At 40.2% G+C, this 27,589-nt stretch overlaps 3 protein-coding genes across 3 annotated transcripts; 1 reads left to right on the forward strand and 2 right to left on the reverse strand.

Moving 5' to 3' along the window:
* Positions 1-3,341: 3,341 nt before the first annotated feature.
* On the forward strand, positions 3,342-7,469 carry LOC147853840 (zinc finger protein CONSTANS-LIKE 15-like). Its single transcript, XM_087332327.1, has 5 exons — positions 3,342-4,099; positions 5,150-5,419; positions 6,030-6,212; positions 6,390-6,655; positions 7,149-7,469. Exons 1-5 carry the CDS (start codon positions 3,458-3,460, stop codon positions 7,273-7,275), a joined length of 1,488 nt encoding a protein of 495 aa, XP_087188453.1. The 5' UTR covers positions 3,342-3,457; the 3' UTR covers positions 7,276-7,469.
* A 1,324-nt stretch (positions 7,470-8,793) lies between these two features.
* LOC147853841 (RNA binding protein) lies at positions 8,794-9,706 on the reverse strand. Its single transcript, XM_087331840.1, has one exon. It carries the CDS (start codon positions 9,647-9,649, stop codon positions 9,059-9,061), a length of 591 nt encoding a protein of 196 aa, XP_087187966.1. The 5' UTR covers positions 9,650-9,706; the 3' UTR covers positions 8,794-9,058.
* A 1,566-nt stretch (positions 9,707-11,272) lies between these two features.
* On the reverse strand, positions 11,273-18,919 carry LOC147853842 (developmentally-regulated G protein 2). Its single transcript, XM_087332185.1, has 11 exons — positions 18,632-18,919; positions 18,460-18,527; positions 18,291-18,367; positions 17,591-17,771; positions 16,043-16,099; positions 15,236-15,310; positions 12,669-12,788; positions 12,395-12,565; positions 12,186-12,299; positions 11,925-12,095; positions 11,273-11,598 (listed from the first exon to the last, which is right to left on the reverse strand). Exons 1-11 carry the CDS (start codon positions 18,699-18,701, stop codon positions 11,500-11,502), a joined length of 1,203 nt encoding a protein of 400 aa, XP_087188311.1. The 5' UTR covers positions 18,702-18,919; the 3' UTR covers positions 11,273-11,499.
* Positions 18,920-27,589: the final 8,670 nt, after the last annotated feature.

The following is a 27,589-nucleotide window of genomic DNA, read 5'->3' on the forward strand; positions in this document are numbered from 1 at the left end:
AGCAATCACCCCTCGCTTCTTTTTGGGAAAAAAAAAAAACTACGTCTCTATGTATGTCTCGAGTCTCGAGCTCGAAGCCTAAGTTAAAGAAGAAGGGCAAGGGATCAAATTTACTAGAGAGACATATACATATAGCGAGATTTGTTTTTTTAAGGGGTCGTAGTATTGATTAGCGGCAGCAAAAGAATAAGAGATCGGGGAGAATAATGGATTAAGCATGTTGAACTTATTTTCTCGAATGGACAAGATTTTGGGCCTCTTCTGGACCATTTGGATGGCCCACAATAATAAGGTCTTTGATTGAAACCAACTCCATGAAGTTGGCTTCTTTAAGAAGTTCCTCATGCAATCTCTATTTGATTGTTTGTAACTTAGAGACATCATACTGCAAATTTACACACTTTACTTTGCGTGCTTCTAAGCTCTTTAGTGTCAATTATTAGTGTCTAATTGACGATTTTATATTTCTCTTTATTCTTTGATGGTTTTCACCTCACTTTGAGGTTTCCCACTAGTAATAAAAGTGGTACTACAAAAAAAAACACGCTTAACCACACCCGAGCAAAGGACATGATACAAACATAAAAACTATCATTGTCCGATACCACCAATATATTACCTTTATGTTATACCTTTGGACGTTGAATAATGGATTCAAATGAAAGAGCTTAGCCACACAAATAGAGTCTCAACAACATGTCGAGGTGACATGATGAAGGGGGTAGGTAGTCAATCCCCTTTCTATAATTCAATACCAAAAGCTCCCAAAACCCACTACATGTTCCCATGCATCATAGGTCCCATAGATTTATCCCAACTCTTAAGCTAACTAGTTTCTCGACTATCCATAATCCTACCATTAACTTAACCCATTAAAATTAGATATACAATTGGTCCATAAATACCTTAAAAAATTAGCACACTAAAATTCATAGACCAAATTGGACCTATGGGTGTGAGCATGAAAATGTGAGGCAAGAGAGAGAATTCATCTCATACATTAACTAAATATTTCCCCAAAGGTTACGTCGTCGTTATTCACCCTCTTCTATATTTTGTTGGTTCAGCCTAATGCTTTGCTTTATTATTGGTTTCTTATGTTTGCTTATATCTCATGTTGATCTATGATATATGGTTTGAAGTAACTTATTATCATTATATATGTTCACTTGATGGGGAAAAAACTTTTCCTCTTTCGTATGTTACTCTTCATTCATATATATATATATTATCCATTGGATTGAGATTATGATATCATGTGAGTAGTTTGATAATGGCCTTGCCAATAGTTAGCCATTACATCCACGTGGTCATGGGCCATGGGTATGTGAGGGAATGTGAACTTCCATACATAACTATTGTGGTGATAGACTCAACACACTCCACGAGCACCATCGTGTCATCCAATTGCATCCAAACATTTGTCATTTGTAGGGGGTACAACAAACGTCAGAACCAAGATCTTCCAAAAACTTTGAAACTATAGAAGTTGATTTTGAGGAGCTCTTGATAGTTACTGATTTTGGTCTTTCTAGAAGCATTATTAAATCGTGTTTGTGGTAGTTACATAGAAATTAAGCAAACTATGTTTAGTAAATCTCATGTTGAGGTACACATGTTTTGGTCATAGACAATGAACTCAAAGGTACAAGTAAAGCATTGAGATCTCATGTGTTTTAAGATTTTAGACACCAATTGCTTCATTCGGCTAGCCTCAAATTACATAACATCATTTCAGCAGTATACATATAGAAGACCGAGGATGGATGAAGGACAAAACTTTATCCAACTTACCCAAAATCACAAACTCGATTTAATTGAAAAAGACGCAATAATGAACACACGGAAAGGTCGGAGAGACGAATACAAACAAATTTGTTTTACTCGAGAGTCGAAAGTGAACACTATGAAAATGTATCGATATTTCCCGCAACACAAGGGCTATTATTTGTTATTTATAATTTCCATCGATCAATATTTTCCCTTCTATGACTTTTCAACAATCTAAAACAATATCGATGTGGAATTAAAGGCGCTCCACCCATAAAATACGTTTTCTTATTCTTACCTAGTTGCGTTAAAGGACATAGGTGAGCCAAAATGGTAAACGGATGCAAATGGAATAGATACTTTGCAAGTCTTGCCAAAGTTTATGGCATTCCTTTATGGGCTTTCTTGTTGAGTTGTCCTTGACAAAGAAACAACTTGTTAATTCGGAAGGTACTTCCTATATCTAATTGACAATGCCATTTATGTAGGACATCTTTGTTTGCCATCAGATTAAACAAGACAAAAAAAGCCGGCGAAAATAACACAAACAATGGGAACTCCTCCCAGCTGGGAAAAAGCGGTGAATCCGTTTTCGTTACTGGTCTTGTCTAGGCATGCTTGATACCGATGTGCATGGGGGTACAACACATTGTTTCCTCTGCCCGTGCGTACATCTTTGTTTGTCAATCAGACTAAACAATACAAAAAGGTAGTAAAAAATATAGCACAAACAATGGGAATTTCCTCCCAGCTGGAAAAAGCGACGAATCCATTTTCATTACTGGTTTGGTCTGGGCGGGCATGCTTGATGCAAGATGCGCACGGGGTACAATGTGCATTGTTTCCTTTGCCCGTATCGCGTCACTCTGTGTTCGATCCTACGTATTGTACGAATGTGTGTGTGTGTGGGGGGGGGCCTCAATCTAGGGCGACCAAGCTTCCTCTAGACAAAGGGGTCGTATGCTCGGTATGATTGTCGAGCCAGGCGCCTGCCCAACCGGCATACGGGGGGTGGGTGTCCGGTTTCATCACGGGAGGGATAGGTAGGCGGGCGGGCGGGCGTTTTCGGGCTCGGGGCCGTGTCAAGAAGTGCCCCACGTAGCACCACACAGAGATCCTCTTACGATATTTTTCAAAATATCATCTCTCTCTCTCTCACAGAGAAGCCCACAAAAAGTGGAGGAGGAAGACCCAAAACAAAAAAAATAGAGAAAAAAGAGCAAAAATATCTCTTGGAATGTGGGGGGCAGAAAAACAAAAAGTGCCCCCCTGGTCCGAAGTACGGCCCTGACGTGGATGCTGACGTCACGGCCGCAGGACACGTCACCTCCGGACAGAAGGGAGGAGCAGGAAGAAGAAGAAAAAGAAGAAGAAAGGGGGGGGGCAGAGGAAGTAGAAAGGAAGAAGAAAGAAGCAGAAGAAGAAGAAGAAGAAGAAGAAGAAGAAGAAGAAAGGGGAGAAACAGAGGAAGGAGAAGAAAGGGAAGAGACAGAGGAAGGAGAAGAAAGGGAAGAGGAGGTGCAGGAAGAAGAAGAAGAAGAAGAAGAAGAAGAAGAAGAAGACAGGGGAGAGGGGAGAGGAAGAAGAAGACAGGGAAGAGGAAGAGGAAGAGGAGGCCCTGAGAGGAGAGAGGCATTGGAAATGCCCATCTGAGCATTGATCTGACTACCCATCTCAGAGATCGGAAATGGGCGATCGAGATCCCTACCACCCATTGCCTTCCTCCTCCGCTTCGGCCGCACCTCCCCCCACCTGTGACTTCTGCGCAGACAACATCGCCTTCTTGTACTGTAAAGCGGACTCCGCTCGTCTCTGTCTACTCTGTGATTATCAGGTTCACATCGCGAATTCTCTCTCTTTAAAGCATGCACGCTTCCCTCTCTGCGAGAGCTGCGGATCGCACCCTTCTTCACTGAACCAACAAGATGAAGGAGGAATTGAAGAAGAAGAGGTAGAAGAAGGTAAAAGCTTCTTCATCTGCCATAGCTGTCACGAAGAAGAAGAAGAAGAAGAAGAAAGAAACAAAGGCACCGAGCTTTTCCATAATCATAAGAGGAAGGCCAAGAAAATTACTCCATTGACTGGTTGCCTGACTCCAGCCGCGATATCAAAGTGTTGGAGTTGGAAGGTGGATGATGCCAATTCTCTTCTTAAAGATGATATGTATTTGTTCAAGAAGTCATTGTTAAGTTTACCTGACATATGGAGCACTCTCGATGGCTGTGGCACATCTTTTCCTTCTTCATGCTGGGGGAACAACTCAGATTCGTTTTTGGTTCCTGAACTTAATGAGTTGAGTTTCCGGGGAACATCAGCGCATCATCTCATGGTGAGAACTTAAGGTCAAATGGTAATGTTATCCTGTTTCGAGTTTCTGTTTAGGTTTTAGTATTCAGTGTTACATGCCTTCAAAGAAGTTAGGACCTTTTTAATGATCAATGCCTTTAGTAAAAAAATGATCAGGTCTCCTGGTTTAGAGAGAAAGGGGAGTGGTTTACACTGAATTTCGTGGATTGCAAGTGAGTATTTAGGATATAGCTCTTATGTGTCATGGATTGGAGAGAGAGGGTTTAGGGCAGAGATCAGAAACAAACAGACATTTGAATTTCAACAGGGATCAGGATATAGAGATCAATGGTTTAAAGAGTAATGTGTGTTCTTGCAAATCTGTAAGTGTCTTGTGTGAACCGTGGATTTGAATGTGTATTACAAATATAGTGTGGAGGGTTTAAGATACAGAGATCAGCATTGTTAGGGATTTTTGCACAGGGTAAAGGCTTGTTATGGTAAAGCTCTTAAATGCCTTGGATTGGAAGCAAACAGAGATTTGAACCAAAATGGGTTAGTACAGTAATCAATGTTAAAGGTAATTTGGATGTGATAATTCTAGTTAACAAAAGCTCAAAGAACTGACAAGAGTCATTCATGACTGAATAGAGTAGCTTCAAATATTAGTTTTATGAGTATGCCGAAAAAAGGACCCTCTAACAACCTGGTTTGTGAACAAATCCCAATTATCTTTTGGTTTGTGAACTTTTTTGGTTCTCTGGCTTGAATCACATAAGTGTCTTAAAATTCAAAAGAACAAGTGAGGTAAAAAGGAGAGAGAGAGAAAGAGAGGAATCAAACTATGATGCCACCAATCCAACAGCTACAGAGAGAGAGAGAGAGAGAGAGAGAGAGAGAGAGATTTGTAAAAGGAATGATTTTTAGGTTTGCAATACAAGTTTAATATCTGAAATGATGTGTTTGTATATGGATATATCATAGAGGGCCTATAAGAAGCAATAAATGTCATGGTTAAAGAGAATGAAAACATAGTTTAAGTTTAAAATAATTATTGATGAACTTTTTCTTTTTGCATATTTGGGCATGACAGTGCCCGCAGAAAAGAGCATTCAAAGAACAGCTTGAGAGGTTGCTGAAACAACAATATGTGGCAGAGGCTGTCTCACCAGGACTCCACTATGACTCAGGATATTCAACTGAGCAGTTCGTTATGCCACAAACACACAATGACCTAGATACTGAACAAAAGTGCCAATTATCTAGTCAACAGGATGTTGGTTATGTCCATACATTGATGTCAAAATTGGAAGAGATTGGTACATGTCCAAATAAATGCGTTTGGTATGGCAATTCAGTTAAGGCAAGTTTACTTCTTAACACAAGCACTACTATTTTTTTGACAGAATTTCTGCGTGACATTCTCGAGTATCCAATGAAGCAAATTTTAGGGTTTATGGTACAAGGGTTTCAGTAAAGCCTTAGAATAAAATCTTCTAGATACATAATCAAACTTTTTTCTCACGTATATTCAAAATAATTAGATAGTTAAATGGCAGTGGAGTTGTGACAAGTTGGTTTTCCAACCCAAGCATTAATGTTTCTTCTTGGACTAGCCAATACAATATTCTGTTAGGGTTTATGTAATTCTATTAATCTGGTGGCTTCGTTCAAAATTCTGCATATAAACATTTTCTTATGTTGTAATAAAAAATGTTGGATGGATCAGTGACAAAGTGTGGAGAGTCCCCCAGTTTCTCCCTCTACATTTGTAGTCAGATAATCTAACATAACATGAAACAACTCTTCTTAACATCGTCTTATTAAATTGTTTGAATGACAATTGATCTTTACTATCAATGTAGGAACGATGGGTATTATTATGTACATTATATCAGATTGGTGACTTGTATTTATCAATTGTTGAATAAGTTGCATCTAATGAATGCTATATGTGGGAACGTGTATAACAGATTCCTGAAACTGAAGTAAGCACAAGTCATCATGATGCAGATACTCCACTGGCGACAAATGAAACAGGCAGGAGTTTGGTAATTGATAATGCTACAGATTTTTTACATCATCCGTCTCACACGAGTAACAATCAGAACATCATGCCAGATACACCGCACTTGAAGAAGGCAGAAAATTCAAAGGTTGTGAGTATGCAGGATGCATGATAGTGTTCATGTATGTTTTTTATTTTGTATGATGAGAACCTTCTCTAGAACTGTTAATCTTATTACTTTCACAGTAATTAGATTTCATGAATGGGATCCGGGTATAGGAGGTTGATATAGTGAACTAATGCGGCTTGTAATTTGTTGTGACAGTCTTCTAATACTTCAAACAATGCGAGAAGATCAAAGTTTGCGAAAGGATTGGCTTCGGAAATTACTAAATCTTATCATTATGATGATATGTCGATGACAAGTAGCATGCAAGGTTATCCAGATGTGCAACAGTCAGAGCAGTTACCAAGTCCTAAAAGTGGAGGCTCAGGTTGTCCAGGTGCACCCCCAAGCCCTACTGCTGAAGCAATAGCTCAAGCCCGAGACAATGCAATGACACGGTACAAAGAAAAGAGGAGAACTCGCAAGTATGCAAACAGAACTACTTATTTTTGGCTCATTCAGATTACAGCAACTATCATATGCACCAAAACCTTAGAAAATGAAGCAAGGGCAATATATTCGAGTTAGAAAACCTTAGAAAATGAAGCAAGGGCAATATATTCATGTTAGACAACCTTAGAAAATGAAGCAAGGGCAATATATTAGAGTTAGAAAACCTTAGAAAATGAAGCAAGAGCAATATATTAAAGTTCGAAAACCTTAGAAAATGAAGCAAGAGCAATATATTAGAGTTATTTCATTGTTCTTTCCTAGTGGTCCTGATGATAAACTCGTGGAATATATTTGTGTATGAAGCACACAGATTCTTTACCTATTCCTGATTTGCTTCAACCATTGCTTAAATTTAGACTTCCTGAACTTGCCACCATTTCTTAAGAACCCTTGATATGCCACTCCACACACTTTTTAGTGTTCTATTTAATTTTCTTGATGAACCTTTTACCTGCCTCTTTTCAGGTATGAAAAGGTTATACGATATGAATCACGTAAAGCCAGAGCAGACATCAGGCAGCGGGTGCGAGGCCGATTTGTAAAAGCAAATAGATTGAATGAAGAACTGGTTGTTTCCGATGACATTGGATGAGCTCTTTTTTGGTTTATAGGATTGCTGGTTTTCAAGATTTCGAAGGATTTACTTTTGTAATGGCGACTTCCACCGGATCCGATTTGTAGATGCTGCACATTACTATGTGCACTTCATTGTATGCATTCAGTAAAAAGGTATTCCACGGATGTAAATATGAGACAATTATCTCTATATGTATTATCAACATTTGGTCTAGGGCTTCTCAAACATTTCTCTCTCTCTCTCTCTCTCTCTCACCATTGCTTCTAGGGGCGTTGGGGCACAAGTGATGACAATAGTTTATTATGCACACTATGCCTTAAACAAGTTTGAGAGTATTAACTGACACACTTTAATATAATGCTTTGCCTTTTATTACATTTGCCTATGCTTTCCACACATCTTTGACCAAAACCCAATCCATGCACAAATTTCTTTCATGATCATAGTGTGAACTCTTTCATTAATAAAGTTCTTAAACATTGTGTCTTTTATATTCATTACATGAAAATGATATATATTGTCTCCGAGATCGTATTTGAAAAAAAAAAAAAGTGTCTGTGGCTCCCCCCACAAGTTAATGACATGTGGGCATGCATTCTTTTCACATAAAGAGTTTTGCAACATAGTAACCCTTAAGAAGTCGCATACAAGATATTGTTGATTTGGTACCAAATTTGGTCTCATGGATAATAAAAATATAAATTCTATAAACGTGTATCCTTATGCATACTCTTTAGTATATTATAAAGGTTTGCTAACTGCTCCAAAACAATTTCAATACCCATTAGAAATTAATGGCCATGCAATCTTTAGTACCTTTGAGAGGTGCAATTACTGAATAGGCCATCAGTTTCCGAGGAGATGTATGATACCTCAATGAGGACCAACTCTTACAAATAGGTTATTTTGAAACAATAAGGGGCATAAATTACAGCATATGCACATATTGGTTTTTTAAGGAACTCTACTGTGATCGGATACTTACATCCAATATGCTTTACGAACGTACGCATCTTATTCAAGATTGTATAGCTACCCACAAAAAACTAGAAACATAGTTGGATCAGGGAAATGAAACTTCAATGGAGTACCTAAGCAACAAGACTCTAGCCTTAATACTCGAGGGCCATGGGGAGGCGTACACAACTTCTATGGTTAAGAGGTAAACATATAACTTTGCTAGGTCAAGAAGAGTTACCATAAAGTGCTAAATCAGACTATGAATAGATATTTTAACATACACACAATAACCTATAAAACAAGCAACAATTCATTGATGCAATTTCAACCTACTAATCTTCATTGATGCAATTTCAATGCAAAAAAGGGGGCATTGCATGAAAACAAAGAAAAAGACATCACCTAAACACAACAAAAAAGTGATGCCTTCACTCAGATGCAAAAAATCAATCAATCCAGCCCTTCTCTTGACATAACAAATAAAGATCATCGAACTCATACCGTAAAAGAATACCCGAACATAACCAGAAAAAGACTGCCTTTCCCTCTGTTCCATAAAAGAATCTATCAATATACCAAAGAAAAGTATTGCCATTGCAGAAGAGTAAACAAGAGATGCATGAGTTTCCATAACAAAAAAGGAAGAAAAAACTGTCTATATGTCCATCCCTATAATTTACATCTCAAGATGACAAGAAAAAATTCTCAAATTTATCTTTATTCACATCTCAAGATGTGAAAAAAGATATGATCTTATCTTCAATCGTCGCCATTTCCATCATTGCATCATTTCACTTCAATCATATCATATCCCAAACAATCATCACTAATCACGTCTCTACATCTCATCTTCCATACGAAGATATTCGCCGACGTCTGATTGATGATAAGCCACGATGCCATTAGGGTCCAGCTTTCTACAATCTTGGGTGCTTTTAGCAGCCACACCAAACCCTAATGGTATGTCAGACATAGACAACATAACAACCCCTTGATTCTGCACAGTGTTATCAGTGATTCTAGCAAGGCCAGACTTGACCACATGATTCCCATACAAAAACGACATCTCTGCGGATGGCTTAAGCCATATCTTATACTTCGCATGTGAAGCAAGAAGATCTAGGCATGAAGCAACGAGATGGAACTTTCCAGATTTGGTGAACTTACCGATACAAGTCCCAAGACCAACAAGCTTCTCCCTTGATATGTTGATTGCTTTCTTCACTAAGGTTTCACTGACATAGAACACACGGTTCTTGTGAAGGCGGAAACAATAGCGAACAGTTGAGGATGGATCGGTCTTTCTTCCGTCGTCTTTGGAAGAGGTTTCCAAGGCGGGTCGATCGATGAGGTGTTTTAGGTTGGAGCCCACGAATTTGTGAAGCTTTTCGAAGACGGCGGTGGTCTCCTGCTCGTCGAGGGGTCTCATCTTCTGCCTCTCTGTCCGAGTCTGCTGCCTCTGTTCTTTTTCTAGGTTTAAACCCAAAACCCTAAGTTCAGATCAGAATTCCTTCTCACTGTAAGTCCGTGTATGGTACATATGTGAAGAAGGAAGGGAGAGAGATGACAGAGGAGGAGGGGTATGTTGGGGAAATTAGCTAAAACCCTAGGGGCATTCTGGGAAATAATAATAATAATAATAATAATAAACCCAAGTCTAATTTTTCTCTTTTCTCCTATTTTATTCGGAGCATCTCATTTGGTCCCCGAAAATCGGATGGAAATTGCCCTTGAGCTTCTAAAGAGCTTCTAAGCTGTCTTTACTGATAATTTGTCACGTTTCACCCTAAATCCCCAGAACCCATGTAGTAGAGTTCCTTCACGTTCTGAAGAAGACTGTCGGTAGTTTTTGATCGTTCGGAAACCATAAACCCTAAACCCTTTTATTCTACTTTTCAATCAATGCTTTGATCGATCGTACTTCAACCCGCATATTTGATTGTATGGATGGTTTTTAAAGGCAAACATCTCCATGTTGGTTTCCAAAGTAGGTGTCGGGCCATTTCCCATTTTGTCATCAATGCATACTGTGTTACGAGAATAAGCATAAATGATCATAAGATAGGTTTTTTGTAGCTTCTCCTAATCTTACGATGAGTATGTGTGGGTCCAGTTTGAAAGGAGCGAGGCTATGAATTGAATTTTACAATTCTCTATGTTGGTTTCCAAAGGAGATGTCGAGCCATTTCCCATTTTGTCATTGGCATATACTATGTTACAAGAATAAACATAAATGATCATAAGATAGGTTTTTTGTAGCTTCTCCTAATCTTATGATGAGTATGTGGGTCCATTTCGAAAGGACCGAGGCTATGAATTGAATATTACAATTCCATTGTGTAACCTAAACTATTAACTGTGGTTATGGCTCTTGTTAGCTAAGTCTATGCTACCCTCCCAAAACCCAAGGTACAACCCACATCAACACTCAGTGGTATGGGACATCAAGGAGATTCGGGTCAATCTCACACCATCGTTAGGAGGTGGGTAAGTGGTGTTATGTACGCATAACATAGGTGAGGGTGGGTCACTAATATTTACAAAACATGAGTCAATGGTATGTTTTCTATTGTTAGAAAGGATTAATGTGGTTGGGTAGAGGGAATGATAGGTGCATCCACCATCATGATCTTGACAACCAATGGAAGGAGAGTCTTTTAGAACAACCACAAGGGCCTAGGAAGAAGTATGTCCGGTGATTAAGTTCTTCTAGCTAATCTATTCACCTTTTTTCACTTTAATTTGGTTTATTGATTGGTAGGCAATTCTCAATAGGTTGACTAACACCAATGTTTCCCTTAGTTGGTTATCTTTCTTATATTATGCTTAATTATTAGTTTCTTATATTATTTAGTAGAGCATGAAAATATCCCAATTCTCAATAGGTTTTGGAATGCACCTACTAATGCACCAATGTTCTCTACCCATGCATGCATTCTGTATACATGCTCTACTAAATCCAGCAGAAATAAATAAATTTGGGATATTTTCAGATGAAAAGAGAACTGCAAAGACAAGTATTCAGTAAACAATATTTTCCAGAACACCGAGCTCTGCTAATTAATCATCAGCATTTCAATGACTATTGTCAACCCATTCATTGTTCTTGAAGGATGAAAAATGCAATTTTAAAATTTGTGGACAAAAAACGCAGGGTTTTTACACATTTCTTCATATCATGGCTCGCAGCAGCATCTTCTAAAGACAATATACAGAGGCAAATCGGATGTGTAAAAAGAGGTAAATCTCAACTCTTGGCAATACAGAATATGCATTTTCTTATGTTTTGAGAGGAGCCTTTTTCTCTCTGTCTGATATACGAGCCGGCCCCGAGGTGTGTGACTTGAATCTGCCTCTTCCTCCATCCTCCTCTTTTTCCTGAAAAAATGTTGATCATATTTAGTTATGTTTTTGTTACAAACGTTAATGTTGTTTGGCAGAGCAAAGAAATTGCCATATCTAATATACTGACAAAATTTTATGTTTTTCTTTGATGGTGTTTTCTCTAACAAAATTTACTTGGGGATGCGGGAATCTTTGATTTGAACTTTGGAAGCACCAATTTTAGTCTGTTTGGCTGATTAAAAATCTTACAAAATTTGAAGGTCCCGCCAGGAGAACAAAGAAAACGTAATTTTGGCTTGGGCACAGAAAGTAAGCAACTTTCCTTACAAAAATGTTTTAGTTCAGACCAAACAAATTACCTTTTTCTTCACTATCTGGACAACATCCTCATCATGAAGTATATGAGATGTACCACATCGTTGCGGATAATGCTTCGCACTGCTTCCCCATACCAACACATACTTCACATCTCTAAGTAGGTTTCTATGGATATGATTGCAAAAATCCTCCACTGTGCAGCCTCCTCTATCCTACATCAAAGAACACAACAATAGAGGAGACAATGGTGGAATTATGCATGAATCATGGAAAAAATTTTACAGAAATTTTAGACCCCTTACAGTTGATAAGACGACAGGCTCAGAAAAATCTGGTTGTTGGCCTTGTGGCTTTGTATAGACTCGTACTAAGCCCATCTGTTCCCACATTTTGGCTAGCAATCTGTCAAGATTCAGCTGGAAATCCATGTCAAACAAGAACAAATTAGATCCCAGCTACCAACCAAGGACTGCTATCTCTAAGTTTAATGAAAGGATGAACTCAGTCCAACCTGAAGATTGCAGCTTATTACAATGGAATTGGATTGTCGAGCTAATCTGTCAACATCATCAATACCTACCACATCGATCTTGTTGTACACATAAACACACTTGATATATTTTCGGTTTCCTTCAATGACATCAATGAAATCATCAACAGAAGCATCCTCTTTGAATAGAACCTATAATGCAAAGTAGCCAGCTTAGGGAAGTTACTACTCAGACCATTTTACCCACACAATATAACAGGATTGAGAACTTTTTAGGCAGAATGTGTGTAATTACCTCAGCATTGTGAATTTTATATTCATGCAGGATTTGGTAACAGAGTTTTTCATCCACGTTTGTTAGAGGCAGCGTGCTGTTGAAAGAGATGCCACCAGTTTTCTTCTTTCTGAAGTAGATCTAGCAAAAGATGATAAAATAATGTAACAAATAACAGAGAATGTTACTCTTACCTAGGAAAAGTAGGAACATGAAAATAGGATAAACAGAAAAAACATCATGCATCATATTACTAGGAGAGGGCTCTGAAAGTGAGATTTGAATCTGATATTATTGCATTATTGAAAGGAAACATTTCGAACTACATGTGGAATCTCCAAACCATACAATGAAGATAGCATTGATATGCTCGAAGCTGATAAGGAATGAATGGTCTGATTAATGAGATTATTATCTTCCCCAAAATCCATCATGGAGTGATCCAAACTGGACAGAAGACTTGTGTTAGGGAAGCTATTGGGGTAAACAATGGCAATGACGGATAGCCCCAATACTGAGAGATCTGAAGATCTTTCATTTATTCTTGTATTACATCATTCTCAATGATATCCCCCTCACTTTGACTCCACGTTTTCATCACATATTTAGCAAATGTGGGTCTTCTCAACTCATGTTCTGTCAATCTGTGTGGATCCTCAATTCCTTGTCCCAATAATGCTTATCATCTCTATCTCAAGTTTCAATCTGTTCTTCTTATATACAGGGATTCAAGTGGTTGCTTTATGTTGCATATGTGTGTACATTCTAGTAGTTAACCCATGATGTTGAGGCCTCTCAAGGACCATCATCATACCTCATAGCAGACTGCCATAGCTCAAATTACATGCACCTGTTTGATGCCCATCTCTCTCATCCCTCATCATGTAGCCTCTCTCATGGCTCAACAAGTAGCAAACCACTGCAGAAAGCTCACTTTGCAATTGCAACATTATAGATTTTACCCCGACATGCTAAGCTACCCATGACAGGTGTTCCTTGTAGAGACCTAGAAGCAACCTCTCTTCTTTGTGGGCATGTTTATTGTTGGCATGTTTACTGCTTGTCAATACTAAGATGTCTTCATAATCACACTCATCTTCCCAGCGTGTGAGTGTGGATCCCATCAACATATTATTTGCACGGAAAAACATAGCATAAATGGTCAGAGGATGCAGATGAATACACATTTCTTATTGGTCATCACTGTTGAACCTGTGCAAGAGCTTGACAGCTACATCCATCATAACTCCCAATGAGACTTTTCAAAAGGATCAACCTTTGCTTGACAATTCTGCTTAGGTAGCTACTCATATCAGCAGTTCCAAGTCTCAAAACCCAAACTAACAATCAGCAATGGTTCGGTTCGGTTCGGTTTGAGTGTCAAAACCGAACCGTTTAAAATTTTTGAACCTTGAACTGAACCGAACCACGAAACCGTTTAATAAATTCAAACCGTAAAAACCGCAGTTTTCTGGTTCGGTTTCAGTCAAATATCAATTTTAAATTTTAAAAATTTAAGATACTTCATTATTATTTTTTATTTTTCAAAATTTTAAAGATTTTCCTAAAATGTGAGAATAAGGCTTGAAAATGAAAAGATTGTTTTAAAAAAAATTCAAATTTTTAAAATTTAAAAAAAATAATTTAAAAACCATTAAGCCATTTAAACCGCAGTTTCTAACTGTTGAAACTGAACCGAACTGTTTAAACCGTTAAACCACGGTTCAGTTTGGTATGTTAGAGCTAGATCCTAATGTAAGCATATAATAAGGATATAAAAGATAGATAGGAAAGAAAGGAGAGAGAGAAAGAAGAGTGCCAATCCACCCGACCATCCCCGAGCGAAGGGATCGAGACGGACTCAAGCCTCAATCGGCGTCCCATACCACCGTCGTAGCATCGAGTTGTACCTAGTACTAGCGCACTCGCATTAAGAGATTATCGACTACGTCAAGACTTTGTCCTTGTGGTGATAAACTCTTGAAGCTTGACCATTGCCTGCTGTTAACCTCCTCAGCAACTCACAGGTTTAATGCCTTTTCCTCCCTCATGATGAAGAATTGAAAACGCTTCATTTTCATTTTCATTTTCATATAAAATGGCTTGTTACCCTCCTTTTTATGCCTTTGCTGTTTGATCAAGCTCTTTAGCATATCAAATTTTCTCTGAGCTCATAGCCATACATACTTAGAAAGCATTGCATGCTTTGTTATTGCACTTACATTTAGTAACACAGAGCAAATGATCCTTTAACAATGGCTTCTTCTACCAAACTGGCTACAATTTTCTTTCCGAATATTTAGATCTCTGGTGTTACAATTTTGGTAGCTCTATCATGGCCGTGTTGGAGAAGTATAGTATTTGAGATGGATTTTAGTTGAGCTCAATGCCCTCCCCAAATGGAGTCAGGGAATTTGTGCTCTGACTTATTTATTTTAGTCTACTTGCAATTCATGTCAAGACAGTTTATAGTAGAGAAAAGTTTGTGGTTTACTGATGAAAGAGAAAGCATGTTTATAACTTCAGTATAAATGTTTCACTAAAGGCTAATAATGCATATATCGACCTTCACTTAAAGGACTAAATACCTGAGGAGGCCTTTTGTTGAGACGTAATCCTACTGCTTCCAACTCCCCTGTTAGAATCTGGCGATGACCTTCACTCTGAAGGAGCAGCAAAACATGGTAAGTAAATGGAGCTGCATAAAAGATATGCTACCTCAAAAATAAGTGCAACCATGAAAAGCATGCCAAATTTTGCGATGACTACTCTGAATTACTTAAAAGTTAATTTCCTGTTTTAAACCTGGTCAAAATGACTTGCCCTACCTAAAATGAAGGCTTAGAAATTCAGAAACAGTTCATAAAAGATCATATAGAGAAATTGTAAGGCACACATAAACTCTAAACTCCCAAACAACTTTTCAGCTTTAAGATTGGGATAATGAGGAACCATGGAAAGGTATAATTTCTAAAATAAATCTGTTTAATGCCAGACAGTTTTAATAGGGCACTGCAATATAAGCTCCCAGATTTGTTTCCATCGAAGTACTTAGTTTACAAATTATAAAGGTTCAAAATTGTTATCTCCATTTAATATGCAGCTTAACTAGGTAAGATGATGATCATATAGACAGCATATTAAAGGACTCTTTACTCTATAGCCACGATAAAATAAAAGAGCTCCAAATTTTATATAAAAAATATCATATCCATATCCACTTTGTGCATGTGTAGACACCATGGAACATTTAGTCAGGCTATCTTCAATGAACAGCATGAGAATGCAAATTTTGATAACTGAAAATATTCACCCTTATGCTATCATCTAACAAATTACATGCCAGACTACAAAAGGTTTTTGCATATAAAGAATTGAAGTTGAGTTAGCAGTACCTTTGAAGCATCAAGGACCATCAAAACAAGATCAGATGATTTCGCAACCGCAATAACCTACAGACATACAGTTATACATAAGAATCTGTGGTCAAATGTCCCCGTATATTTTCACATCTCAGAAGGAGAACGTATGAAGTTCATCACATCCTCCTGTAGTTTCTATTGTATGTAAGGACTCCGTCACATTATAAAATTGTGTGCTTTGTTCTCTTGCCCTCGATTCATCTCTATTGACATTACAAATTGAGCATACATTACTTATACCAGACAATAGACATTCATAAGCACAACTAAAAAATTGAGCACAGGCAAACCCCAAAACAAATTAACAAAACAAAATGAAACATGCAACAGATATAAATGAAATAGCCTCAACTAGAAGTTATGGCACTCCGGTTTCATTTAATCATAAGTTATTTCTGGGTCTGTAAATTTGCAGGTCCTATTTATTCATGGGAGTTGAATTAACGGGAGTGGAAATTTTGCATTATGGGATACTACACGGCTTCAAAGACAGAAAATTGAAATATGAAAATGCTGCTATCAGCCTGTTGAGCTTGATTTGGACAACTCAAAATAACCAATAGAAAACATTTCGCGTGCAAGCACCATTCTCATTTCAGCAAGCAAATTTACAAACTTTTAAATTGTAAGATATTCAATGTCTTAAATGTGTAGCAGTTGGCTTTATGTCTTCTCATTGATTTAGATATGAACGGAATCTTGTAGCAAAGGGGACCTGACAATGTAAAATAATTCAACCAAAACAAGAGAACAGTCCAAAGGACGATTTTGTGCTGTCTCTTGTTTGTACTTGGTACATCCAAAGATTCCGAAAAGGAGTTGCTTGTCAACATATTTAATGTTTATTGCAAATTATGATATAAGCTCATAAGCAGCACAATCAACATTGTGATGCTCTGCTAGATGCTTGTATCTAGTTTTTGCTTCTACAGAATACTGAGCTCCTTGCTTGATGTCATTCATTAGTGAGCTCAAAATGAAAATTTCACATCTACATTATTGCTCCTACAGAATACTGATATTTTTTTACACATGAACTAAAACACTCCTGCTTCATCTATGATTATGGCCAAGTCTTTGAAGTGTATTATTAATAAGATTTGTTTGAATGAAGCACTTCATAAGATGTGCAGATTAATTCCACTGCCATAAATATCCTTACATGTTACTTTACCCTGCTTAGTTCAGAAATTGGAAAAGGTGTGAACATTCGTTGAATCTTCAAAATTTATGACATATATAAAATTGTATCTCCAAATTGTTTTAAACTAACCTAAGAACGCAAAGAAGAATGCCATGCCCTCTGAAGGTTAGCAATGATAATCAAGCAAGAACTATGCATGGTGTATAATGTTCCCTGTGGGCATATCAAAACTATGCAACCCAAGAATGACCTATGTTTGAAATGAAATACATATGGCAAACAATTGAAGATCAGGGTACACATAAAACAGCTTGTACATAATCAATACAGTAAGCATGGAGGCTATATAACTAATAAAGATTCAAATGAGTGTGTACCTGCCTGCCCCTTCCTTTGCCTTCAGAAGCTCCTTCGATGATACCAGGAAGATCAAGCAACTGAATTTTTGCATCATTATAGTGTATGATGCCAGGAATGCAAGTCAGTGTCGTAAATTCATACGATGCTGCTTCTGAATGGGTTCCCGTCAACATCGTTAAAAGTGTGGATTTACCCACACTAAAAGATTTCAAAAGATAATCAGAACTTGGTTTTTTGAAGGTGGAATTGCTTTTAATCTAAGGTATAGACAGAAACAAGCTGGAATAGAACTATAAAATGATATTGAGAATAAAATTAATTTTGGGGCAATGTGATATCGAGGATGAGAAAACATTACTCTGAATTTGACATTTCAAATTATAATCAGAGATTCTTTTAGAGATGGGTTGATTGTAAGGTAAGATTACCAAAGAAACCATCAGATTTCATTTCAAATTGTAATTAGCGCTTCACTTAGTGCCCATGTGGATCGGATGGCTTCTGAGGTAAGGTAACCCTATTAACATCATGAAGGGAAAAAAAACAAATAACAGGAACTGACATTTCAAAACATAATTAGAGCTTGCATTTCAGAAAATGTGATTGGTTATGACATAACTAGACCCGAGAAACACCATTGAAATAAACAGAGTAGAAAATATCCATGCCCAAGTTTACACATAACAAACAATGGAAACGTAAAGGAGCCCAAAATACCTGGGAAAGCCGATGAGAGCAACGCGACCATGGCCAAACTTTGTAACCTCAAACCCATCCCCTGCACCCGCCGAGCCCTGATTGGTTGGCTCGGAACAATCTTAGAAGACTCAATTCTACCAAAATATAGCAAATTTGACAAAAGACAAATATAATATTTCTAACTCACCTTTGGTGGCTCAAGCAGTTGGGTCCGAAGCTTAGCAAGCTTAGCTTTCAATTGACCCAGATGATACTCTATGCAAAGAAGAAAAAGAGCGCATAGTTTTTTAATGTTAGATCAACTTACAAATTGTGAAAGAAAAACATAACCCAACAAGCAAAAAGGAAAGATATCAAACCTGTTGCCTTATTCTTCTGGGTCCGAGCCATCTCTGCCTCTATCTCTTTTATCTTCTCTATGATCCCCATCTTGGCCTCCCTCTAAGAAACCCTAATGCTGTGCCAGCTATATGCAAGAAAGGAGCAGACAAACAGCCCTAACTATATTGAAATCTTTGAGTCAGATGGTCAATTCTGCATCTGACATGGTTAGGGTTTCCGAGAGCCTGTGTTAGGGTTTTTCAGAAATCTCGGATCTTTACTTACAACTACATACAACTCACTAACACCCAACAAGACACAGATTATGACATTGTTATGCTCGGTAGATCTCTCTCTATCTATCAATAATCAATGGCTGGATTCACACAAGGGGCGATGAAAGGGATTGATCGATCTGATCTACGGATGATTCTTCTATGCGAGCTCGAAAATACGTTTATACGTGGTACCAAATGCATGACATGACGGAAAACTATTCGGAGTTTTCACATGGCAAACATTCTGCATGAGTGCATCAGGAAACCATACTTTGCTTTGTCCGCTTTTCGTGTATGTTTGCGGGTAGCGACTGACAAAAAGAGTATATCTATAATCACAAGGTGGAAATCAGGCAAACATACTAACATACTTTTTGAGTATTATCTCATCGGTGTAGAAGGGGTGTGTGTGTGTGTATGCACGCGCGTGTGCGCATTTGGATGTTATAAGTGCCCTGAATCATCAAAATATACTTCTCCCATCGATGATCACTTGTTGTTCTGTGAGCATGGGAATGTGATTCAATTTCATAATCTTCCCAATGACGCGGGTCATTTGTTTAAGTGATTGGTTAACTTGCTCATTTCATCCATCACTTTCCCAAGTTGTCGCTCGCATTGAAACTAAGAGTATAGCCTGGTTTATCGACCATAGTAATCCATACAATGAACTCGTAAACTTTGCTCGTTGTTGTTGAAGGTAACCTTGTACACTGCATAAATATGATTACCCATTGACCTTTTAGTTTACTCAAGTACTATCAATTAAGTTGAAGCAGTTTGTGTATCTTTGTCAAGTGATCCCACTAATCTAACAAACACCAAACCTTATTCATTGGTACATGATAGAACTACATAAAATTTGAATATTCTTTCCCAATTGATATTTGAGATTTCAATCAATGTTATCATTTAAGTTCATGATTACTTTACATGACAGTGATAAGTTTTCAAACCTACAATTTAAGGAGGCCTTGCAATTGAGCACCACTTTCGTCAGCAATACTGTATTTACTAGCCCAATAAAATAATCTAGTGATATATGTGCAAAAGATATTGTATTATTAGAACATAGTGTGCCATTTAAGGTGATGCTTTGAGGATATCTCATATCTACGTTTTGGAAGATCTAACATTTTGTGTTAAACACGTATCAATTTCAAGTATCAAAACAACTTTTACGCGTGAAAACTTGCATTCTAACTCATGTAACTTTGTTGCTCAATATCCAAATCCAACACCATAACCTTTTTCTCTTTATGTTTTGTGCATTCTAAGATGCTCAACATAAACATTTACCACCATTTTGTTGGCACAAAGAGTTTTAGGACATCATTCGGATTCACCTTTTCTCCAACGGTATTGACATATATACACCATGGTTATGTTCACATTCCTTTTGACATGCTACCATGCATTGGTTTTGGGGCTAGAACAATGCATATCATTATTGATGCATCGTTATGGCGTTTGGAATTTATGTTTAGATGCATCAATAATTATGGAAACTTCTCTACTCTATGGTTTAAGTTAGATATGGTGAGTGATTTGATAGCTTATAAATAACATCTAGATAAAGCAAGGGTGAGTGAATCCTATGACCTTTTAGGTGACAATGTAAATGTTAGTTGTTACCGGCCGGCCGACAAACGAGTCCAGAGTGTGAAACAGGGAGTTATTTAATTAGTAGGAATGGTTGTAAGTAAGCTATGAGTGTGGACGGACGGACCGGAATCGATATGCCGTTCCGGATCCAGACCGATCCCGAATAGGTGCGGATGGCACCGTTTTGTAATACAGACCAGAAACCTATTTAAAGGCCCGGATACAATGTAATGAACATCGGTTAATTAATAAAGCTTAGTGTTGTTATCTCTCTGTGTTAATTGTCGTTCTGCATTCATTGTTATATCTTACGTGTGTGATTATGAAGGACGATCTTGTTAAGTAGCCTAATTAAGTCGGATTAATCGTTGAGTCTAATCCTATTGCCGTAACACCCCTTTGGTGAAGTGTCTTCCGTAGACACCCTGTGTTAGGCCATTGTCCGGCCCTAAGAGTTAACACAATTTTTGGCGACCACGATTCCTGCTTTTGCAGCGAACGACGGCACGGATGGATGACTAGATCAACGCACGACTTGGTTACAGATCGAACTCGACGCCTTATCGAAAGGCAAAGGAGACGTGAGGCTTTCTAGCAAGCGGCGCAGAAAATTAGAGCAGATCGCTCGTTTTCCAACGTAATCCGGAGAGTAGCGAAGGACTCCCTCTGGTTATAGCAAACATCACACCCGGACGACGGCAGCATCCTAAGCAGCCTCCGGGAAACCGAATCCCTTCTCCAGGCGTTGGCAAACGGAGAAGGCGAAGCAGAAGCCTTTTCAGCGTATGAATCGGATTCCGAAGGGGAATACAGCGTGCACACGAACTACCGTAGCAGCAACGAAACCCCGGGCGGACCAGAGGACGAAGGATCAGACACCTTACTGACACCGGAACCGGAATTACTAAGGCTGGAACCTCCGGAACCAGTAGACGAAGAGTGACCTCCGACACCGGAAGTCGAGGAGGAGAGGCCTCCGTCACCAAAAGAAGAAGAAAGACCACCGACGCCGGAAACAAATCAGGAACAACCACCAGCACCGCCAGCCCGCGCACTGATACCGAACGACGACATGCCGTTCCAGTACTCCAAGTATAGAGATGATCCGGACGCGGAAGCTCATGTTCACGCCTTTGAACAGACATGGGAAGCAAACCATGTGTCCCGGCGATTGACCCCGAAGGAAGAGGAACACTCTAAGATAGCGGAATTTGGCATCACATTGGAGGGACCGGCAGCAAGATGGCGCCGAACGTAGGACTCATCTACCATCACCACCTTTGCAGATTTAAAAGCTAAATTCTTGCATTTTTTCCAAAAGGAGGTGGACCAGACAGTAATGGTGGGCTTATTTTATACCATCGGACAGGAGGTAGGGGAGAGCATTCCCCAGTTTGTCATCCGGTTTCAACGGATGCATAGTCAGCTTGCCCGCGCACCCTCGGAGGAGGAATTACGGACTATATTCCTAAATGCGCTCCGGGAACCCCTACGCACGGTTTGCACGGTAATTGACTTCCGCACAAGTACCATCGACCAGGTCATTGACCGGGTGAGAGAGATGGAAAAGACAAGCTCCTGGCTCACAATGGGAGCACTCCAACGGGCGTTACCGTCCGATGAAGACCTCCGGTTTCGGCAAGCAATACAGTGCACAACCTGCTTGAATTCCGGACACTCGGCACTAGAATGCACTATGAGGACGCAATGTGTAATCTATTGAACCGGCAAGCACCGCCCGTCTGACAAATAGAACCACGCAGCAGCCGGGATGAAGAAGAGGAACGCTAGCGGCGAATGAACCGCGACCGACCAGCACAGGATGTCCGGTATGGCGATCAACGAGAGAATGATGTCCGGTACGGTGATCGGCGGGATAACTATGACCGGCATGATAGATATGATCGGTACCGGGATTACAATAGACGATACGAACATTACGATCGGGAACACTCCCCCGAGTATCGTCAGCAACGGGAGGAATACGGCAGATATAATGACCAACCTCGCCAAGAGTACCGCAATAAGAAGAACTATAACAAAAAACGACATTTCAAAAAAGGGGGCTACCCACGGGATCCGGAACAAGGAGCTTCAAGCAGCCAACCGGCCCAAAACTCTGCGCTTACCACGGGACCTGCCTCGGGGACAACAGACAATGCCGAATCCAGCAATACCTGGAAAGCCTACTACTACTACTGCCGACAGGAAGGCCATTATAGTAATCAATGCCCGACAAAGAGCTATGACAAACGACCGACAGTAAATATGGTAGTCCCTGAAGTGGCAAATCTGCAGTAGGTGACCACAAGGTTGAAGGGCATGGCCAAGGAATGGGAAACGCAGGAGACCATCCGGAAGCAAGCGATGGAATGGGTGAAAAAAGCAAACGAGCAAAACGTCACAGACTTACAGCGGCAAAAGGAGAATACCGTAGGGCTTGCCGGCGGCAGTCACTTCGAGAACGAGACATGGTTGGCGTTGCAAGAATGCCAGATTACGCTGCCACTAAGAAGAGTCCTACAGCTCGTGCCAAGATTCACGGAAGGACTGAAGACGGCCATGACGGCAGGAGAATCATCACCGGCACCGGTACTCTTTTCGAACCCGGAGGAGGGAACATCGGTGGTGGACACCAATAGTCCGGTTATCACCGCCATTGTAAAAGGGAAAGAACTTCCCGGCACAGTTATAGACAGACGCTCCGGGGTGAATGTAATAAGCCTCCGGACGTGTGATGCCCTGAGAATCCACGAGTGGGAGCCGCGTCCGTTCTGGTTACGGATGGCCGATACAAACTCAGTGCGGCCGACAGGATTAATACAGAAATTAGAAGTCACCGTGGGCGGTCATACATTTCATATCTCGACAGTAGTGCTACAATTACAGGCACAAGGTGCATACCCGTTATTGCTGGGGCGGTCGTGGTTGAAAACGGCACATATCAAACAGAATTGGAGGAAAAATATAATTACCTTCCGGCGAGGAAAAGCCAAGGTACGGGTACCAACACAGCCAAGGACGAGCACTGGCAAGGAATGTACATCGTTGTATGCAGAGTGCGTCAACATGCTAGAAGGGTTAGTTGACGAAGAAGAAGCTCAGTACTTGCAGGAAAACCCGAAGATCATACCCCTCTTTGAAATTGACATTGCCGAAGCAGTAGCACCATACGTACCGCAGCCGGAAGAGGCTGAAGTAGAACCAGATAAAGACGCAATCCGGGAGTTACGGCAAGCGCAGGAAGCATTGGAACGGGAAATGGCCGTTTCACAGCGCGTAAATTGTCGCAACTTGAAGAGGTGAACCTAGGGACCACCCATCTACAAGCGAGCCCATCTGTCAAACCTCCGTGCAAGCACAACAATGCACTGATAGCCTGTGGCTCTGGTGGATAGGTGAACAAATTGCCGGGGGTGGGGTATATTGAGGCGGAAGAAAGAGCGCAAAGCGAACGGTTGCTTGTCACAACCGAACAACTAGAGACGGCCCAGTCCAGAATCCGGTGCCTTGAAAAAGACTTGGATCAGGTCACGATAGAGATGGCCAAAATGGCTTTAACGGCAACACAGATCCAATCACCGGTGACTCCGGTAAGTGTACAGAATAAAGAAATAGATAAACCTGTACATACCAATAAGACCCCGACAACGGAAACCATTCCAGAGAGAAATGCAGCGCAAGCCCAGGAGCTTGCGGAATTGAGAGATGAACATGCCGCACAAGAAGCGCTAAGGAGCCGGGAACGGGAATTGAAGACAGCGGTTGAATCAGAATTAAAGAAGACTGCTGAGAACCTCCGCCGGGCAGAGGAGAGCCTTCGGAAAGGCCATCAAGCGTACGACCGGCTAAGGGAGGAAAAAGACAATGTGTTGCAGGAAAAGGACAAGCTGCGGAAAACGGTAGAAACGGAAATTGAACGGCTAAAGGAAGAACTCCGCCAGCAGAAGGACCGCGAAGACCAGGCCCGTCGACAGATCAACGCACGGCTCAAGCAAAAGATAGATGATTTTGAGCACCTACATCGGGACTACAAACGGCTGAAAACAGAGCATAAGGAATGGATGGCCGAGCTCCAGCAGGAAGTTGATCGGGCCGCGATGGCGATCGCCGACGAACGTGCGGAAAATACAAGACGGTTGGACGAGGCGGAGAAGGTCCGGATGGAGCTCCAGAGGTAGCAGCAGGAAGAAAAGGAGAGAGCATCAACGGTATTGCGGAAATTACAAAACACATATCAAAGGCAATTGACGCATTACAAGGAGCAGGTGGAAGACAACGTCAAAATCATCAAGCAATTGAAGGAGGAACGACAAGCGGCGGAGACCAAATCGCAATTGGGAACGGGCCGGATTCAGTGCATCCTCCGCGCATGGCTGAATCAGACAAAACGCTTGATTGACGAAAGCTCCGTAAGATGGTGGACAAAGTGGGCACAAAATGCGGCGGAACTCCAATTGCTACGGGCAGACGTGGCAAACCGGCGGAAGGAAGGAGATGATTGTTACACGTTGACTTTTGAGGACTTCACCGCCATATGGGACGAGCTGGCCGATGACTTCCAAGTCCTGGCGGATGAACAGCTGGCGCAGGTCCGGCAACTCGTAGCTCAACTAGACGATGATAGGCTGGACGCTCAAATCCAGTTTGAAAGCTACGAGTGGTCCCGGGTTCGGGAAGAAAAAGCACTGGAAGCGGCAACGGTTAACCTTAGTGATGAGGAACCGTCGTCGGCCGAGGGCTAGCTCGGAACCAGTCAACCGGAGACCACTACGACGGAGGGAGCAACGACGGAGACGCCGGTGTCAGAGCAACAAACGGAGGAGCAGCCGCAACAGCCACCAACGGACCCGTCGCAGTAGCCATCAACAAAGCAGCAACATCAACAACAACAACCACAACAACAACAACAACCAATTCCAGATGAACCATTGGAGACTCTCGAACAAAGCATTCTGGATATTTTGGACGAAGAATAGCAAGGGTCAGATGTGGATTCGACGTACAAGGTACTGTCCCACGGGCGTGCCATGTGTTACCGGCCGGCCGACAAAGGAGTCTAGAGTGTGAAACGGAGAGTTATTTAATTAGTAGGAATGGTTGTAAGTAAGCTATGAGTGTGGACGGACGGGCCAGAATCGGTATGCCGTTCCGGATCCGGACCGATCCCGAACTGGTGTGGATGGCACCGTTTTGTAATACAGACCGGAAACCTATTTAAAGGCCTGGATACAATGTAATGAACATCGGTTAATTAATAAAGCTTAGTGTTGTTATCTCTCTGTGTTAATTGCCGTTCTGCATTCATTGTTATATCTTACGCGTGTGATTATGAAGGACGATCTTGTTAAGTAGCCTAATTAAGTCGGATTAATCGTTGAGTCTAATCCTATTGTCGTAACACCCCTTTGGTGAAGTGTCTTCCGTAGACACCCTGTGTTAGGCCATTGTCCGGCCCTAAGAGTTAACATTAGCAAACCCACAAACTATAGGTGTATGTTTCAATATTTGTATTGGCTTGAGGTGTTTACACTGCGTGTACATTTTGTAGGAATGGTTGTAAGTAAGCTATGAGTGTGGACGGAGTTATTTAATTAGTAGGAATGGTTGTAAGTAAGCTATGAGTGTGGACGGACGGACCGGAATCGGTATGTCGTTCCGGATCCGGACCGATCCCGAACTGGTGCGGATGGCACCGTTTTGTAATACAGACCAGAAACCTATTTAAAGGCCCGGATACAATGTAATGAACATCGGTTAATTAATAAAGCTTAGTGTTGTTATCTCTTTGTGTTAATTGCCGTTCTACATTCATTGTTATATCTTACGCGTGTGATTATGAAGGACGATCTTGTTAAGTAGCCTAATTAAGTCGGATTAATCGTTGAGTCTAATCCTATTGCCGTAACACCCCTTTGGTGAAGTGTCTTCCGTAGACACCCTGTGTTAGGCCATTGTCCGGCCCTAAGAGTTAACATTAGCAAACCCACAAACTATAGGTGTATGTTTCAATATTTGTATTGGCTTGAGGTGTTTACACTGCGTGTACATTTTGTGTCAACAAAGTTATGCATCCATGTTGATATTGTTAGTTAGAGAATGGGATCATCATATACCCTACCTATGTATGGCGAGTCGGGAATAACTGATTGTCAATCACTCTTAGAGTATGCAAACTCTCACTCACCTCCTTCAAAGGTTATCCTCACCAAGAAGTTCACTTGTGCCATTTTCAAGCTTAAGCAATGGAGAATGTAAATAACCAAAGAATAGAAAACACATAAATTGAGCACTCTTCAATTGATGACAATCATCAACGCGTACAAGAAAGGAAAATATTAGGTTTTGGTCCAAATAACACTCAACATTAATCTCTTATCGGTACAGGGAATAAAGAGAAGGAGAGAGCTAAAGATTAAAGTCTCAATGCCTTACAATGATAGGAGATCAATAAGAAAAACTATAAAGACACGAAAGTGACCTTTATAGTTCTTTCTGAAGAGATGGTCCACTCTCACATTGTGGCAACCATTAGGCTCAAGGTTGTAGAACTACTATATTATGTTCCCTTTTTTTTAGTATCACGCTTGTGTTTTTGGTACCAATGCCAATATCCATGCGGGTTGTGCCATGTACAAAATGTGCTTAACAAAAGCTCATGTTTTGCAAAGGTTATGGGTTTAAAAATAAAGTAATGGATTTCATCTTGCATATACTAGAAATAATAATTGAAAAGCTTGTGCTATCCAAAGGCAATGAGTTTATATATTGAGTATACCACAAACAATCTTTGTAAGTTTTATTTGGAGATAATCCATGTAAATGCTAAACAATGCACTTACTATAGTTGTTTCTAAACACCAAAATACTATCACTTTTATAGCAAAATAATTAAAGGGAAGCAATCTATCACTTTTATAACATCGATGTGATGAAAAGCAAAGGTGCTAAACCTTTTCGTGTTTTTCATCACATCAATGAAGATAAAAATGCATACAAGAGGGAGATTGACCATAGGTGGGGTTATAAAGCACTAATGTGCTAGTGGAGAGATGTTAAGTTATTCAAGTTTAACATCGTGGACACTTCCCATTGTCAACATACACCATACTT

The sequence above is a fragment of the Azolla caroliniana genome, unplaced genomic scaffold (genome assembly GCF_043228905.1).
Source record: "Azolla caroliniana isolate FFs.n. ecotype wild unplaced genomic scaffold, voAzoCaro1.0.p SCAF_16, whole genome shotgun sequence".
NCBI lineage: Eukaryota > Viridiplantae > Streptophyta > Polypodiopsida > Salviniales > Salviniaceae > Azolla > Azolla caroliniana.